The following is a 17,997-nucleotide window of genomic DNA, read 5'->3' as shown; positions in this document are numbered from 1 at the left end:
TTTTTATCTTTTATAAATTTTTGTGCAGACAAATAATGTACATGTCAAATGTAATGAACTACATCTGATGATAGATCTAGTGATGCTTATTTTTCTTTACTTAATTAAATAAATAAATATTGTTGGTCAAAATTTAAGCTAAAAGTCAGTGGTGTCATAATATTTTAGAACAGAGGTATTATTATATACTATAACAAGATGTTCATGTGCAAATGTTTTAATGGAAATTTGCTTTGTGTAGTTCGAACGAGAAATAGGATGAGGTTAAAATCCGGTCACGCTAGAGTTCTGTTTATTTTTTTCTCGGAAAACTTTGTTCAATCCACAAGGTTCAATGTTTAGAAGAATACATCTATGATTAGAGTAACATCATGAAGTATGCTAATCTATCATTTGTCATATTTTTTTTTGAAATTTATATCCCGACAGTGTTATTTAACGACGATTAACCGTGTTTTTGGTTGAGGGTTGGGGCAAGGTGGGTTGGGTTGGACCCGCCCCTACGGCTGTTTGGATGCAATTTGAGGTGGCTTGGGTTGACCCCTTGGAGGAATATTCCTCTCAGATGCGTGTTCATCTCATTCCTCAAAAAACGACAGACGGAGCGAACCCCCTGGAGCCGACTCGTTTTTCTTGACGGCTGCCAACAGAGTAGACGGAGCGGGGAAGACTGGGCGACGGCGGCGGGCCGGCGGAGGCCGCGCAACGGCGCGTCGGCGGCGGGCGGCGAAGGCTGGGCCGCGGCGCGTCGTCGGCAAGGCATCGGAGGCAGGGCGACGACGGCGGGGCTTCGGCAGCGCGAGCTCGGTCGCTCGCGGATCCGGCGACGACGAGCTTGGTCGCACGCAGATTCGGCGACGATGAGTGGCGAAGGAGGGCGGGGCCGGTCGCCGGAGGAGGGTGGGGCGGCCACCTCAGATATGAGGATTTGTGGGGGGTGGACGGCGGCGCCAGCCACGGTGAGGGCCGCGCGTGGTCCCGCAGGGGTGGTGGCGGAGGGTGGTAGGGCGAGTCCCACCAGCGGGGCGGCGTGGGGGCTGGGGCGGAACCGAGGGTGAGAGAGGAACCGAGGAAGAAGAAGGGTTCGGAGAATGACCAGTGGGACCCACTATGCAGTAGCTCACGGTGTTAAATGAACCCTCGATCCCCTCTTTTTCGTCCCTCCAACCAAATAAAAAATAGAATCAATCCAACCCCGACCCCAAACACAAACCAAATATGATAAAGATTGGAGCTAATCCCAAAACGAGGGTTGGAGCCAACCCATCCCTACAAGTCTCACAACCAAACACATGGTAACATCAGCAACAAAAAGATCAACTCAGCAACATTATAGAACAACAAGAGCAGGTCAGTCGACACAGTAGTGTGAATTAGTAGAAGTGGTTGAGCACCTTACCATTTCATTTTTTTCTTGTGAAACACACCTTACAATTTTATTGAAATGGTTGTGTCGAGAAAAATGATGAGTGAGCATTTGCTATTTGGAAACAAAAAAAAAAAATCAGACCGGCTAGAAGAGAACTACTGCGGTCTTGATCATCCCAAACCGGTTCGAGCACCGCTGCCTCTTACTGCTGGCGTAGGTGGTCGAACGCCTGCGCGAGAGTGGGCGCGAAGCGGCCCACGTCGACGCGCACGCTCTGCTTGTTGAGGTAGAACTCGGTCATGTTGTTCCATCCGCTGCGGTGGACGGCGTCCGGGTCCTTGATCGCCGGGTGCTCCGGCCCCAGCGTCTCCATGAGCGTGCTCTCCTCCGCCGCCACGCTGTACTCCAGGTACCGGAGGCCCATGTCCTTGGCCGGCTCGCCGTACTCCATCCTCGCGATGTGGTCCAGCTTGCCGTACGGCACCACCTGGATCAGCACCCCGCCCGGCGGCAGGAACAGCATGTTCGTCAGCCCTGCGCCGTGCACGCCCAGCAGCACGTCGTGGGAGTTCACCTCCCGCGCCTGCTCCTCCACGCCCACGTCGCGCCGCAGGTCGATCACCGCCGCCTCGAACCCCGCCGCCTCCGCCGCCCGCAGTATCTCCTGCTCGTTCATGAACCGGCGGCTGTGCGTGCGGCGGATGAGCAGCAGCCGCGGCCTCTTGCCCGGCTCCCGGAGCAGGCTCACCGGCGCGCCGCGCGGGAGCGCGTAGATCTCGCGCAGGAACCGGGTGAAGTCCGGCATGGAGAGGCGGCGCCGCCCCGGCACCCATTCGGGGATGATGCTCAGGTCCTTGTGCATGTGGACCCCCACGGTGACGCGCGGGAAGCACCGCACGTGCTCGTCGCCGTCGAGGTCCACGACGTCGTACCTGGACAGCCGCCGCAGGATGGGCCTGTACGCCGCCGGCCACCACGTCTGCGCGTTGGTGACGAGGAGCTGGACCTCGCCGTCGTACCGCCGCGACGCGATGAACAGCGGAACCAGCACGTCGGTGAAGTCGTGCCAGAAGTTGCCCGTGAGCCCGCCGACCGCGAACAGGACGGCCGGCACGCCGTAGCGCACCGTGCACGCCGGGGCGGCGGCCTTGCCCGGCAGCTGCGTCACGGTGACCGCCCTGATGCCCGGCAAGGTTTTGCGAGAGTACGGCTGGATCCTCCACTCCCGGCGCTCCGACCAGCTGCTCGGGACGAGGGCCACCGACAGGGCTGTGCCGTTGACGCGGACGTCGCCGTTGACTTCACAGGTTTCGGAGTAGTACCCCTTGGTGTTGTGCACCACCTCGCCATTCTCTGCTGCCCAGGCCAAGACAGGGCAAGCAAACATTCATCTTATTAATTACTCTACGAACAGTAATCGGATCTTTCAGATTTTTTTAATAGCTAAATTTGATAACTAGCTGTCATTTCTTCCAAATTTACATCTCCCGGCTGACAAACGAGTGGGAAATTTGGCCTGTTGGCCCTTTGCTCCACAAATGATTTTCCACTCAAACTTGCAAATTTGATCAAAGTGCTCACCTGATTCATCTGAACCTTGAACCAATTGTTTGTTCGATATCCACTGCAAGTCCGAAGTGACCACTGTAGATTAAGCATCAAGCAAGAACTGACTGTCAGTTTGTAGGCTACAGATGCGAAATAAGCATAGTTGTTGGCACGAAGCCACACTGGTAGAAAACTAGAAATACATGCTCCACATACATGTTTCACCAGGACGTTGAATCAGTTGTTTATCCGCGAACCATTGTGCTACCGTAGTTGCAACTGCATGTTAAGAAACAAGCAAGAACGAACAGTTGCCGTCAGCTCATAGGTTGTGGAAGCAAGAAACAAGCAAGCAGGATCCTAACTAAAAACTGAAGGTGAGTAGTCAAATGAATTATTCATTATTACCGCTGAGTCCGCCGATCGCAGCCTGCTGCGAGACGGCGAGATAGATGAGGAGCATGAAGAGCCCGCCGACGACGAAGCCGATGTTGAGGTGGATCGTCGGCGCCCAGCTCTTCATGCTCTTCCTGGGTCTCTCCTCGCAGCAGGTCATCGCCTCTTCCTTCTTCCTGCCGCTGCTGCCAATCGTAGCAGTAGTAAGGATGCGGCGTGAGGGTTCGGAGGGTTTTAACCTAGAAAAAAGAAATGCACAACACCAATTGACTTCGTCCAAATGCAGGTTTCCAAATGGCCAAGCATGCATTGACTTCAACAAGGTCTTGGTTAGTCACTTTATTTAATCAGGTATCGAGTTAATGCTAGCTTCATAAGATTAAACCCATACGCTAGAGCGATCTAGAGATCCGAGTCCCACTAAGCTGAAGGAGAAATAAATAAACGTGCGGTGCAGAATAGGAGTTTCAATTGGTGTGACCATCCAATCCTCTTTAGTTGAAAATTTAGAATCCGACTCCCACCTCTTCAAAAAGAGGGAGAAGTACTACAAAATTTTGAATGTTACTATTTCTAATTGGAGGCTCCTTTCAAGCCTCCACACGAAGCCACCTAGGATCCTATGTGGACACTCTATAAAAATAGAGAAATTCTAGAAGTTCTCACAAAAATCAGAAACATCCGGACCATCAATCTGACAACTCTAATTATAATGACCATTAGATCTGTTATCTTTCCTAACAATTACCCACATCTGCCATTATGAAAATAGACTAAAGTATCCCCTAAACATGTATCTAAATTTCCCATCTTTATCATTATAAAAAACTAAAGTAACCCCCTAATCTTCATGTAAATTACTCACCTTTGCCATTATAAAAAATAATACAAATAATCTCCTAATTTGTCTATAAGTTATCCAATTATATTAATCTGCCCGAATATCCTGCAGAAGCAATTTTCTCAAGCACTCTATTGACGTGGACGGAGTGCGAGAAATATTCTTATGCGTACACTCTGATGTGGCGAAATACCCAAATGGCGTTTTCTTGCCAACATTAGCCAGCAGCGTCCTTGAACTTGGGCCTTTTTTCAATGATTTCTTTTGCCGTTGGAATTTAGACCAATAATCTTTAACAATCAGTGATATTTGCGAGTGACGCATCGACCGCTAGGCTGGGCTTTATTTAAGTGTACCAATATAAAATTCTAATTACTATTCCTATCATTATTAATATATTATTTATGTTATTATTTATATAAAATACTACCCACCATATGTGTTGCCATATTGTCGCTGCGGGAAATGGGCGACTACAAAACTACTTGATTGCTTGATTGTTGTGCGCTTGATCGGATATGGTTTAGCACGCAAAGACTCGAGGATTTAGACTGGTTCGGGCCTGAAATGCCATACGTCCAGTATGGGGGTGGTGTTCTTGCTCTATTGCTCTCGAGCCCGGGTGCTCAAAGTTCAGAGGGGAGCTTACAAGCTGGTCTAGTAGCGTCGAACTCGTGAGAGTCCAACCCTTTCCTACGTGGGGCGCCTTCCCTTTTATAGTCCAAGGTGGGGCCCCCGTTTACAGTTATCTAGCATTGTGCCTTTGCACCGTCGGGGCGCAAATCGTCCTTGTTGTCGGGGCCCACTCAGTCGGTCGGGAGTGGGCGAGCTTGATCCTGGCGATCTTCTTGTGCAAGGAATGATCATGGTGATCTTCTTGAGTGGTGTGTCCCCCTGGCGTTGTCCCATCTTGGCTCAGTCGGGGCGGCACGACCACCCGGTCGGTCACTCGGGGATCTCCTTTGGTCTTGTCCGCCGGAGCCTGGGTTTCTTACCTGGGAGGCTATCTTACGTAGCTCTGTCACCAGACGGCGCGCCTGGCGAGGGGTGTCTTACCGAGGCCTGGCCGGGGGCGTCCGGTCACGGTCGCTTGCGTAATGGAGTGGTGCGCAGAGGCGACCATTATTACGGCGAGGGGAGGCAGCGTCTGTGGACGCCCCCTCCCGTTGTGTCAAGGGGCCCGCGTGAGTGGCGCTGTCCCCTTGTCAGGGAGGCCCGCTAGCTTGGCCCTTGGCGCAAGATAAGGAGAACCGGCGCCTTGGGGCTTCCACGGAGGTTGTCTTGGCCGGCACGCCTGTCAGGGGGCGCGGCGCCCTTGGAGCGCACATCTCAGGCTGCCAGCTTGGCCTTGACCCGTGGCGCTAGGTCGGGGGGCTGCCACGTGTCCGAGAGGTCGGGCTCCCGGACCCGTTCGCTTAGCGGCGAAGGCAGCTCCCCGCGCGCCTTAACGGGCCGTCCCGTCCTTGGCCCAGTATATCTACCGGGCCTTGCTTTGTATAAGTCGGGCCCGTTAGGGACCCCTGGTTTATTCCCCCCGTCAGAGGCCCCCGAGCGGTTCTACGATTTTGAAATAATCGTTGAGCCGCTGGTCTCGGCTTTGATGGTTCCAGAGCGGGACATCCCATTCAACTGCTCACGTCTTCAGCTGTTGGTGTGCGCCAGGCGAGGCGTCACGGGGTCAGGCCCGTCTTGATGGCCAGCTGACGGGTCGTGGAATCTCGAGGCCGGTCGTCGCGTCTTATCGTTGTACCGCGGACGCCTCGTTCCCCCCCGCTCGGGGCCGCCTCCCATTGGTGGGTCGTGCAGCGATAGTGCCCTGAGTGGCGTGGCAGTTGCTGGGTGTGCTGGCGCCGTTCCGTCGGCATTTAAGTGGGGGTTTGATTTTGGCGAGGGCTTTTGCCGTGCCCCGCTCTAGCCGACCCACTGACTACTGGGGCCGTTGGTGCCCATGTTTGCGTATAAATAGGAGGTTTGTGGACGTATGGTTTCACACAAGTAGGCGGATCATGGAGTTCCATTTAGCAGTTCTCTTCCTCACACCCCACACCTGTCCTCCAGATGAGAGTGGGCATGGCTCGTTTTTCTGGTGCTAGAAGAAGGCTTGCGAACGGCGGGGGGTCTTCCTCAGGCATGAACTCGTCGGCGAGTTCATGCCGGTGACCGCTGCACGGCACCGAGAAGTCCGAGGGCCTACTGTTGGAGTAGGCAAGCCAGGTCACTGGTATGCCCGCTCCCTTGCCAGCAGGCGAGGGGGGCTCCCGGCCTCTCGTGGCCTCCTTTGACTCTTCTCGGCGCCGGTCTGGAGACTTGGTGGTGGTGCGACGCTTCCCTGCCGCGGGGGTTACTCTTCTGCTCTACGTCCTTCTTGCGGTTGCCGCTCCTCCAAAATCTCGGGTGGGCAGTTCACGCGTCATCGACGCGGAGCCACAGATCTGCTGCCTCATCTTCCAACCCATGGTTGGAAGGCTGCACAGCTCAATGCTGTGCGCCGTGGCAGCGGGAGACGGTGAAGAGTTCCGCTCTCATCAGGCAGGGTGGTCTTGCAACCGTGATGAGTCTCCGTGCCTTGGAGGCGGGCGGTTAGAGTGGTTCGCCTGGAAGCTGCCGTGCCCAGTAGAAAGGAGATCACGACGCGTCTTCCGGCGAATGAAGGAGATACCCAGGAGCAGGCGCTGGCAGGGAGTTTTGGGCTAACCTCAGCCCCTTTAAACTCCCCTCGTTGGCATCGTCTACCTCCTTCTCCGCTAGGGGCTTCTTGGCACAGCTGGTGCTGGAAGAAGGCTTGTGAGGTGCTACAAGAAGTCTTGCGACGTTCTTTGGCCATGTCCTCCAGCTTGTCAGGTAGCAGCTGTTGCCTTAGCCCCCTTTTGTTGCTCCCTTGGTGGGAGTAAATGGATTTGATCCATTGTATCCGCTGTGTCCATGAGTCGAGGACACCTAGCTTTCATTTATTGTAACGGCTTAGAGCCGATTTTTGTAAAGGAAGATTAATGAAACAAAGTTGGCCCTGAGGCGCTCTTGTTTGTTCATTTATCTGCATTGTTTTTTCGTTTTCGTGCCTCAATGATGAATGTCTCCACTGCGACCGGTAGTGATCGGAGGAGGTTAACCCTACCGCTTGACCTAGATGGCCCGGAATGGCGAGTTCGGTGAGCTCTATAGCGGGTAGGCCCAATTAAGGACAATCCGAGTGAAGTCCGACCCTGCCGTGGACGACCGGATTGACGCAGCCCCAGATGGGAGCACTCCACTGCTCTATGGCCCGCATCCCAGACAGATACCCGAGCCGCCAGCCAGCTTGGGGGGCCTAGTTGGCCTCCCCCCTGGAGGGGATTCCGTGGAACGCTAGAGGCCTGATCGGACAAGAAAGGTTGAGACGACCTGAGTTCTGCCGGGGCAGGTCAGGCATGGGCCGCTTGGTGCTCGTCTCAGTTTTTCTTCCCTGGCTCTTTAAGTCAAGGCAGCGCGGAGCCCTTGACGGACTGGCTTTCGAACCTTGAGATCGAATCGTGCGGTTGCGATTCTTTTGAGGCATCAAAATAGTCCGCCGTCTTCCCTGCAATCGGAAACGAATAGACGACGAGGATTTAATTGAAACTGTAGAGTACGTACCCGTAGAGTCGATGCGTCGCGCCGGTTGCGGCGGAGAGGTCCATTCGTGGCGGCTCGTGCTTCGAAGCGTAGCGTCGCGTCGCTCGGGAACCGCTGAGGAGTGATGCCGGTGTTCGCCTATTTAATCTTTTGCCTTCCGCCGCCTCATCTCCGTCGACATTGCTTCCTGCCATTTTCTTGGAGAAAAGACAGAGAAGAGGGGAAGGTGAAGGCACAAGGAGAAGGGGAAGAAGGAGGAACTCTAACCGCACCAGTCATTGTCGTCGATCCTCTTCGATGGCCGGCGACAAGCGTCCTCGTGACGAGGAGTCCAGTGCCGGGCCGCGCGGTCTGCCGCGGGCGCACCGCGAGTTTTTCCGGGGGAGGTACCTTTCGGCATTGTCCTCGTTCTTCTGTCCCTGCATTTTGTTTTATTGTGTTCATGATGATACCTGCGCGGTGGTAGGGTGCCGTCGTCGGGTCCCGGATCGTGGATCGCCGGTCGGGGCGGTGTTGGGCCGTCGGGCGGCCTTGGCGCTTCCGAGTCCTCTTCGTCCGGTGGGCCCCCGGCGTGGGATGGCGCTGGGGCGTCTGGTGTTGCTGTTGGCGGCTCGGCGTCGTCCTTCGTCGCGCCGCTGCCACCGGTCGTTGCGGCTCCGCCATTCGCGGCCGCTGGAGCGCCGGGCTTGCCCGCGCCGGATTCGCCCGCGCAGGGTTCGCCTGCTGTGTCTACCGCCTCCTCAGGGTCCGACCCTGGGAGAGTCAACCTGGACGTAGTGGCTCTGCAGCGGGAGTGCGACCTTGCGCGCGGTCGCTTTTCGGCCGCTACGGTCGAGATCGAGCACTTGCGGGACAGCCTGCAGGCGGTCGAGGTGGCTCGAGGTGCTGCCGAGGGGGAGGTACGCGCGGCGAGGGACGCCGCGGCGAATGCGCAGGCCCATGCCTTCGGTGAGTTCCGTTCTTGACCGCGTCTTCTTTTCCCAATTTTTCCTTGCATCTCATGCATTTTACCTATAGTGCTGGAGGAGGAGTTGGAGGCCATCCGTCGTGAGGTGACGGACCTACAGCGCCGCCTCGGAGAGGTGGAGGACCAGCGCGAGGCCCTGGAGGAGGGCGCGCTCGCCGTCTTCCGTGTGGTGGAGCCGCGGGCGCCCATGCAGGTGGACCAGCTCCATACCCTCCCTGAGATCATCCGGTCGTCGGTGAGGCTGGGGATCCGCCGTGGCACTGCTACTGCACTGGCCGCCGTCCGTCTGCGCACCGGGACACACCTCGGGGGAATCGACCCCGGCTTCCCGGAGACCTTGAGCGCGTCGTCTCGTCGACTGGCCATGCGGGGCTTTGCTGGGTTCGGACGGGTCACCGCGGCGGAGATGGACGTTGACGACCTCCTGCAACGGGCCGTAGGGTCTCGGCGGGACGGCGACGGAGCGCGGGGTCGGCCGGCGGCCACTTCTTCTTTTTATTTTGTTTAATTTTGAAAAAGTATGTAAATGTTGTGCCCCAAGCCGTTCGTGCGGCTTGGGTGAACATCTGGGGCGTCCACCGTGTGCGTGGCGCCCCTTAATTATGTCTAAATTTGCTTTCCTGCTTGCTCTTGGATGTTTTTTGTCCTCTACACTCCTTTCTTTTGAAACTGCGTGTTGATCGTAGGCTGCGACGTATAGCCGGGAGCTGGCCCAGAGGCATCATTCGCTAGGCGCCGTAGATCGTTGCACGAATCCAATCGATTGGATAGTTCGGAAAAATTGTTTGAGTAGGATGAAAAAGCATGTGACTTGGCAGAAAAAGTTTGTGTGTTGTGTGACGAGGAAAAAAGATGCGTGCGCGCTGCATGGTTTGTCCCAATGAGGCCCTCGAGTGCCTTGGCCTAAAAGTGTTCAGGGCAAGGGGCTGTAGAGGCGGGAAGCAACAGAAAATAAGATGGTCGAAGACCATGGTCTGGTTCCCCAGTGCTCCGAGCCAAATGTGTATGGGTCGGGGTGCTGGAAATCAGCAAGTTTGTGCATGTTGTGAGCATGCAAGAAAAAGAAGATAGTTATCTGGCCCCCGAGTGATTCTAGGCAGTGAGTGGCCAGGTTGGGGCACCGAGTGAGTGCACTGTGTTGTGCGGGGAGAAAAAATCGACAGGTGTCGGGCCCCCGAGTGCGCTGAGCCGGAAGTGGCCGGGTCGGGGCACTTGGAGTGAGCCGCTAGTGCTGCTTACAGAAAGAAGCGATGTAACTGTTCTATGTTCCAATAGTTGGTCAGAATGTTACCGTTGGAGTCTTTTAGCTTGTAGGTGCCTAGTCGTATCACCTCTGCGATGCTGCAGGGTCCTTCCCATGCGGCGAGAGCTTGTGCTTGTCCTTCGTCGCCATGACCCGTCGTAGCACCAGATCTCCGACCTGCAGCGCCCTTTCTCGTATGCGCCTCTCGTGGTACCTGCGTAGAGTTTGTTGGTAGCGAGCCGATCGGAGGAGCGTAGTTAGCCTTGCTTCTTCCAAAACTTCCATCGCGTCCCTCTGGGCTTCGGCTGCCGTTGCTGGGTCAAAGGTTTTGACTCTCGGCACACCGAAGTCCAGGTCGGAGGGCAGCACGGCTTCGGAGCCGTATGTTAGGAAGAAAGGCGTCAGCCCTGTGGATCGGTTAGGTGTGGTTCGCAAGCTCCAGAGCACTGCCAGCAGTTCTTCCACCCAACGACCCGTGAACTTTTTGAGCATGCCAAAAATACGCGGTTTGAGCCCTTGGAGGATTAAGCCGTTAGCTCTTTCTACTTGCCCGTTCGTGCGCGGGTGTCCGACCGATGCCCAGTCGATCCGGATCCCGTACCCTTCTGCGAACTCTTGGAAGTAATGACCTGTGAAATTGGTCCCGTTGTCTGTGATGATTGAGTTGGGCACCCCGAACCTGTAGACAATGTCGAGGAAGAACTTGACGGCCTCCTTGGAGTCGATCGTGGTTATTGGTTTTGCCTCTATCCATTTTGTAAACTTGTCGATTGCGACGAGTAAGTGGGTGAACCCTCCTGGTGCCTTTTTGAGCGGCCCGACCATGTCTAGGCCCCATACGGTGAATGTCCATGTTATGGGGATGGTCTGGAGCGCCTGGGCTGGTAGGTGGGTTTGTTTGGCGTAGAACTGGCATCCTTTGCATGCACGGACGATGTCTTCCGTGTTGCGCAGGGCTGTTGGCCAGTAAATCCCTGTCGGAATGCCATTCCGACCAAGGAGTGTGGCACAGCGTGGTGTCCGCAGATCCCGGCATGTATCTCGAGAAGGAGCTCCTTGCCCAGGGCAATGGGGATGCACTTCATGAGAATTCCAGTTTCTGAGGGACTGCGCTTGTAGAGTTCGCCGTCGATTACAGCGAACGTCTTGGCCCGCCGGGCGTCGCGATGGGCTGCATTGCGATCCTCGGGGAGGACTTTGTGTAGGAGGTAAGCCAGTAGGTCGGCTCTCCAATCTGTGTTGTTTGTCTGGCCTGGGTCGGATTGCTCCGTGGCGAGACAGGTTGGGCCCCCGGGTGCCTGGTCGGGGGCTGGGTCGGAGGGAGCGTGCTCTGTTTTTTGCGCATGCTCTGTTTCCTCTGTTTTTGCCTTATCTGCGGTCGGCTGTCTTTCACGCGCTGACGACGCATTCAGGTCGTTGATAAAGACGCCGCTGGGTGCCGGCTTGCGCTCGGCGGCCATTTTTGCGAGAGTGTCCGCGTCAGGGTTTTGCTTCCTTGGGATGTGGTGAAGCTCTAGACCTCGGAATCTCCCTTCCAACTTGCGGACCTCCTGGTAGTATGCGTCCATTAGAGGGCTCTCGCAGTTGGAGTTCTTCATGACCTGGTCGATTACCAGCTTGGAGTCACCATAGACGTACAAGCGGGTTGCCTCGATGTCGATGGCTATGCGGAGGCCGCTGATGAGTGCCTCATACTCTGCAACGTTGTTGGATGCAAGGAAATAGAGGAGAACCGCGTACTGGAACTTACCCCCTTCTGGGGAGACCAGGACGACCCCGGCCCCACGCCGGGTCCCATGACTGATCCGTCGAAGTAGGGAGTCCAGTACTCGTGGGAGATTTCTGGGGTCGGGGCATGGACTTCCGTCCACTCGGCGATGAAATCGGCCAGGGCCTGGGATTTTATCACCGTGCGTGGCACGAACTTGACGTCGTAGCCCATGAGCTCGACTACCCATTTAGAAATCCGTCCCACGGCATCTCGGTTGCGAACAACTTCTCCGAGTGGAAATGAGGTGACGACCGACACTTCGTGCTCGGTGAAGTAGTGTTGGAGCTTCTTAGCTGCCATGATGATGGTGTACAGAAGCTTCTGTGTCTGAGGATACCATGACTTGGTATCTGTTAGTACCTCGCTGACAAAATACATGGGCCGTTGGACCTTTAGGGCGTGTCCTTGCTCTTCCCTTTCGACAACCAGAGCATCATTGACCATGTGGTTAGTAGCTGCCAAGTAAAGCAAAAGGGGTTCGCAGGGTTCCGGTGCCACGACCACCGGTGGAGAGGACAAATGGGCCTTGAGGCAGTCGAGGGCCACCTGAGCCTCCTCCATCCAGACAAACGTGTCGGATTTCTTGAGGAGTTTGTATAGGGGCAGGCCTCGTTCTCCCAACCGAGCGATGAATCGGCTGAGCACCGCCAGGCATCCTGTTAGCCTCTGGACGCCCTTGACGCCACGGATGGGTCCCATGCTGGTGATGGTCGTAATTTTGTCGCGGTTGGATTCGATGCCGTGCTCAGACACCATGTATCCGACTAGTTTGCCCTTAGGCACACCGAACGTGCATTTCTCGGGATTCAACTTGATGTTGAATCTCCTGAGATTTGCGAATGTGGCGGTTAGGGTAGCGACCAGGTCGCCCGCGCGAGGTGTTTTGACGACGATGTCATCAACATAGACTGCGACCGTTGCCTGAGGTGGGTCTGACCGGTCGGGATCGATCGGCGAGTTGATCTGGTCGGAGAAGCATGATTGCATGCATCGTTGGTATGTTGCTCCTGCATTTTTGAGACCGAAAGGCATTGATACATAGCAGTATGAGCCAAACGGCGTGATGAAGGATGTCGCAAGCTGGTCGGATTCCTTCATCGCTAACTGGTGATAGCCCGAGTAAGCATCTAGAAAGGATAAGATCTCGCACCCGGAGGTGGAATCGATTATCTGATCTATTCTAGGCAAAGGAAAAGGGTCTTTGGGGCAAGCCTTGTTCAGGCTGGTGAAGTCAACACACATCCTCCATTGACCGGTTTTCTTTCTTACAAGGACTGGATTAGATAGCCAGTCAGAGTGGTAAACTTCTTTAATGAAGCCGGCAGCTAATAGCTTAGCTATCTCCACTCCTATGGCCCTGCGTCTCTCGTCGTCGAAGCGGCGCAGTCGTTGTTGGATGGGCTTGGATCCCGGTAAAATGCGGAGCTCGTGCTCGGCGACCTCCCTAGGGATGCCCGGCATGTTGGACGTCTTCCAGGCAAAAGTGTCCTTGTTGGCGCGGAGGAAGTCGACAAGCATGTGTTCCTATTTAGTCATCAGCTGGGAGCCGATCCACACTGTCTTGGTTGGGTCGGCGTCGTCAACCGTGACCGCCTTGGTCTCTTTAATTGAGACGAAGGCCGGTGCCTGGATGGGCTTGCCAGGGTCGGGGCGGCACTCGGCTGTGGTGGCGCTAGGCTGGCCAAGCTCGGCCGAGTTCGCCGCGGTGGTGGCGAGGTCATAGTACTCGCAGCTGCTGACGTAGGCCTGCTCGAAGGAGCCACTCACGGTGATGACCCCATTCGGACCCGACATCTTGAGCTTGAGGTAGGTGTAGTTGGGCACCGCCATGAACTTGGCGTAAGCGGGGCGCCCGAGGAGGGCGTGGTACACTCCCTTCCAGTCCACCACCTCGAATGTGAGGGTCTCGGTGCGGAAGTTGGTCTTGTTGCCGAAAGTGACCAGCAAGTCGATGTTGTCGACCGGGTATGCCTTCATGCCCGGCAAGATGCCATAGAAGGGGAACGGGGAATCCCGCAGGCAGCCTCGCGGGATCCCCATGGCTTCCAAGGTATCCAAGTAGAGGATGTTGAGGCTACTGCCCCCGTCTATCAGCACCTTGGACAGGCGCATGTTGCTGATGACGGGGTCGACGACGAGGGGATAGCTCCCAGGTCAAGGGATGCTTGCCAGATGGTCGTTCTGATCGAAAATAATGGGCGTGGACGCCCACTTCAACTTTCTAGGAATGGAACTTGCGGCAGCACATACCTCGCGGAGTCGCACTTTCTGCAGTCGCCTGGAGCACTCGTCCTCCAGGCCGCCGATGATCACCAGGCACCGATCCACATCTGGGAACTCTCCTTCTGCCGGCTTCTCCTTGTCCTGGCCGGCATCAGGCCGCTTGTCGCGGTCGTCGCCATCGGTCTTGGCTGTCCTGCGGAGGAGGCGCTTCATCATATCGCAATCTTTGAACTTGTGGTTCACCGGATAGCCATGGTTGGTGCACAGCTTGTACAGGAGCTCGTAGAAGTGGTCGTTTCTCGAAGGATGCTTGTCCTGGCGCTTTCGCCGCCGCGACCTCGCCAGCGGTGGGAGGTCGGTGGTTCTTCTTATTCTTCCTGTCCTCACGGCCCGAAGGAGGCCTGTCGTGGTCACGCCGCTTTTCTTTTGCCGCGTGTTGGTCGCGCTCGAAGACGGCCCCGACCTCCTCCTCGCCGGAAGCGTGGTTTGTGGCAATCTCCAGGAGCTCATGCGTGGTACGCGGCTTCTGGCATCCCAGTTTGTGGACCAGGGTCTTGCAGTGCGTCCCACTGAGGAACGCACCGATGACGTCGGCGTCGACGATGCCCGGCAGTGAGTATCACTGCTTGGAGAAGCGCTGGATGTAGTCGCACAGGGACTCACCGGGCCCCTACTTGCAGCTCTTGAGGTCCCAGGAGTTGCCAGGGCGCACATACGTGCCTTGAAAGTTGCCGATGAAGACCTTGCAGAGGTCTGCCCAACAGCCGATGGAGTCGGCGGGCAAGAAGTCCAGCCAGGCGCGGACGTTTTCTCCCAGGCATATAGGGAGGTACTGGATGATGAAGCGTTCGTCGGTCGCTCCTCCGGCTCGGCATGCGAGCCGGTAATCCTCCAGCCAAACGCCGGGGTTCGTATCCCCAATGTACTTCACGACGTTCGCCGGCGGTCGGAAGCGTTGGGGGAAAGGTGCCCCCCCGGATTGCTCTGGAGAAGGCGTTGGGCCCGGTGGGATCCGGACTTGGACTCCGGTCGTGATCCACGTCGGGGTCATAGGAACGTCCTCCGCGGCGGAGCGGTGAGCGTTCCTGGTTGGGGGCATATGCCCGTGCATCTTCTGCCCGGGCGGCCATGTGATCAACGTCGGCATGGTGCCTCGCCTGCTGCCGACCTCGGATCACGCTGCGCGCGTTGTAGTTAGGACCGATGCGGTCGTGAATCGGTGGCCTCGGCGGGAGAGGAGCGGATGCCGCCGCTGGGGCTGGCATGCCGCCCACGTCGGGCTGCGGCGGAGGCGGGGTACATTGTTCTTGGGATGGCCCCCGCCCACCATGGCTTGCGCCGCCAACCGGGCATGAGGCCACAGCCTGCCGGCGGTGGAACGAGGAGCTCTCCGCCTACTAGATGGCGGCAAGTTCGACCAGATTTCTCACCTGATGGTGAAGGTCTCTTTGCACCGAATCTTGCGGCTCTGGCAGCGTTTGCAGCAGGATCACGACTGTTGCGATGTTCTGACCCGCACGGAACTCCTGCGGGAGCTGCATGCGGGCGTCGTTGATGATGTCGTGGTTGACCGCACGTGCGCGCCGGCTCGAGGAACTTGTGGGGTTCACCCCCTTTGACCCGGAAGGGGCCCGTGGAGGCTGTTCCATGGGCGGAGGCGCCTGCTCACGATGACGATGTTCGTCACCGTGGGCCAGCGCATTGGCGATCGCGTGCTCGAGTTGGTCCGCTGGGGTGTGCGTCTGCTCGGACAGCACCACCTCCAGTGGCGGGTTGCCATCGGCCATGGCGCACATGCGTGGCGGCACGGATGTCCCTTCTAGGCGGTTATCCCTTGTGCTGGAAGAATCGCTCAGGGGATCCTCGTAGCACAGGAGGTCGTGGACGGAGTCAGGGTAGCTCTCCGTCATGCCCACAAATTGTGACGCATGCTGGAACCTTTGGGCGGCCTTGCGCGCCTCCCGAGCATAGACGCTCGCGGCATTGCGAAGACCTAACGGGAGCCGCTCTGAGAACGAGCGAGGTGGGGCTAGCGGAGGTCCGCCCGCGAGCTGCCGAGAGACGTTGGCCAAAGAGAAGAGGACCAAGTTGACATCCTCGACGGCGGGGTTGGAGGCCATGAAGAGCGAGATGCGGCGGAGCACCGCACGGGTTGGCTGCGATGGCCTGTGGTTCTTGACGCGCCAGCGAACCGATCGCCGACGCCTCTGGTTGCGAAGCTTGGGAGGAGGACTTGGCTCCTCAGTGTCCGCCGGAGCGGCTTCCTCCTCATGGAGGCACAGTGTACCGAGCCGGTCAGTGATGAACTCCAGGCTTCCGAACTGGAAGGTCTGGGAAGGCGAGAACGGTGGAGGCGCCCACAATCCATCGCGAGGGATTGCGGGGAACTCCAGCGAGCCGAAGCGGATCGTGTCGCCGTTGCCAGCCGCCGGAGCGGCACATGGAGTGATCGAAACCATCCGATCGCCGAAGCAGTAAACACACAAAGCGCTCTCCACGGACAGTGCCAAAACTGTCGCTGCGGGAAATGGGCGACTACAAAACTACTCGATTGCTTGATTGTTGTGCGCTTGATCGGATATGGTCTAGCACGCAAATACTCGAGGATTTAGACGGGTTCGGGCCTGAAATGCCCTACGTCCAATATGGGGGTGGTGTTCTTGCTCTATTGCTCTCGAGCCCGGGTGCTCAAAGTTCAGAGGGGAGCATACAAGCTGGTCTAGTAGCGTCGAACCCGTGAGAGTCCAACCCTTTCCTACGTGGGGGGCCTTCCCTTTTATAGTCCAAGGAGGGGCCCCCGTTTACAGTTATCTAGCGTTGTGCCTTTGCACCGTCGGGGCGCAAATCGTCCTTTTCAGTCGTCGGGGCCCACTCAGTCGGTCGGGAGTGGGCGAGCTTGATCCTGACGATCTTCTGATAAATAATTATAAGTATTAGCTATAAGCTCTATTTTTACTAGGCAATTATACCCTTGCGTTGCTCTGGACAAAGCTGTGATAAGTATCAGATATGTACAGTTGCCAGTGTGTTAATTTGTAGAAATCTACATGATCAAATTGTGGACGGAGTGGGCTGGTCCTACTCGCATCCGAGATGGACTAAGGCCCTCCTATCAATAACACGAGACAGACAAAGTTGATATAAGTATCAGATACATATAGTTGGCGTACATTATTTTATATAGGGATATATGTGATCGAGTCATGGATGGAGAGCTATGGTCCGACTCACATACAGGGGTCAACGACATAAGACAGATCAAATTAAAAATTTAGATAGAAACTTTTATTCGCTTTAGAAATCATTATAGATTCATTTTAATTATTAACCCGTGCGGGAGTATGGGTTGATAGGCTAGTTAAATAGAATTAGAGGGGCACCTAAGGATCACCAGTTTGCACTCTAGTGCAGAAGTATACACTACTTCCTCAAATCTAGCTTATGTGCTAGTACAGCTAATCATGAATGCGTTGAAATTTGGCACCAACGTTCTGCTGCTGTTGGGGCCAAAAGTCACTACGCAGAGCCAACACGTATGATGTTGGCTTTTTTTGGGGGGGGGGGGGGCGATGTGCTAGAAAATGCGACATGTAGACCAACGAGATCACTTCTAAAGGTGGTTTCTTTCATCAACTTGCCTTAGTAATTGATTTCCAGGGTGTGGTTTCTTAATAGGACCTCTCCTACAAATAGTTGCAACATAAATAAATTTATAATTTTTTATATAAATAAAGTCAGGTGGAGACAAACTTTATATCAAAATAGTGGAGCTTTGCAAGATCTAGACTTTGTAGCATGGTTTAAAAGGCGGTAAGGCGAGACGAGGCGAGCGACCCCCTTCCGGACGCCTAGGCGACGCCATACAAATATGTTAATATATAATGTAACTAAAATTCAGAAGCAAATTAGACCTTAATATTGCCAATTTTTAGCATATATACAGACTTTTAGACCATAATAAGGATGATAAGTAGTGCTATTATAGTACTAGACTACTAGAGCATAATATGAAGTAGCAAATAGCACATCTAAGATGCCTCAGTAGCCA

The 17,997-nt window shown here is 55.6% G+C and overlaps 2 protein-coding genes across 2 annotated transcripts; both read right to left on the bottom strand.

The window, feature by feature from the left end:
• Positions 1–1,476: 1,476 nt before the first annotated feature.
• Positions 1,477–2,973, bottom strand: LOC120676613 (beta-1,2-xylosyltransferase XYXT1-like). The gene has a single exon (XM_039957927.1). The coding sequence runs from the start codon at positions 2,754–2,756 to the stop codon at positions 1,572–1,574; it is 1,185 nt and encodes a 394-aa protein (XP_039813861.1). The 5' UTR covers positions 2,757–2,973; the 3' UTR covers positions 1,477–1,571.
• A 7,066-nt stretch (positions 2,974–10,039) lies between these two features.
• LOC120674536 (uncharacterized protein K02A2.6-like) lies at positions 10,040–13,244 on the bottom strand. The gene is made up of 3 exons (XM_039955703.1): positions 11,696–13,244; positions 11,349–11,651; positions 10,040–10,929 (listed from the first exon to the last, which is right to left on the bottom strand). The coding sequence occupies exons 1-3, from the start codon at positions 13,242–13,244 to the stop codon at positions 10,040–10,042; spliced, it is 2,742 nt and encodes a 913-aa protein (XP_039811637.1).
• Positions 13,245–17,997: the final 4,753 nt, after the last annotated feature.

This window comes from Panicum virgatum, chromosome 5N, assembly GCF_016808335.1.
Source record: "Panicum virgatum strain AP13 chromosome 5N, P.virgatum_v5, whole genome shotgun sequence".
Classification (NCBI taxonomy): Eukaryota; Viridiplantae; Streptophyta; class Magnoliopsida; order Poales; family Poaceae; genus Panicum; species Panicum virgatum.
This window is presented reverse-complemented; position numbering and strand designations above follow the sequence as displayed.

Coding starts and splice junctions, on each gene's coding strand:
- LOC120676613 (XM_039957927.1), bottom strand. CDS start 2,756: ATGTTTGCTTGCCCTGTCTTGGCCTGGGCAGCAGAGAATGGCGAGGTG.
- LOC120674536 (XM_039955703.1), bottom strand. CDS start 13,244: ATGCTTGTCGACTTCCTCCGCGCCAACAAGGACACTTTTGCCTGGAAG. Junction 11,652..11,695: donor CCAGAAGGGGGTAAGTTCCA/GTACGCGGTTCT, acceptor ACAACGTTGCAG/AGTATGAGGCACTCATCAGC. Junction 10,930..11,348: donor CCTGAATGCGTCGTCAGCGC/GTGAAAGACAGC, acceptor GCATTCCGACAG/GGATTTACTGGCCAACAGCC.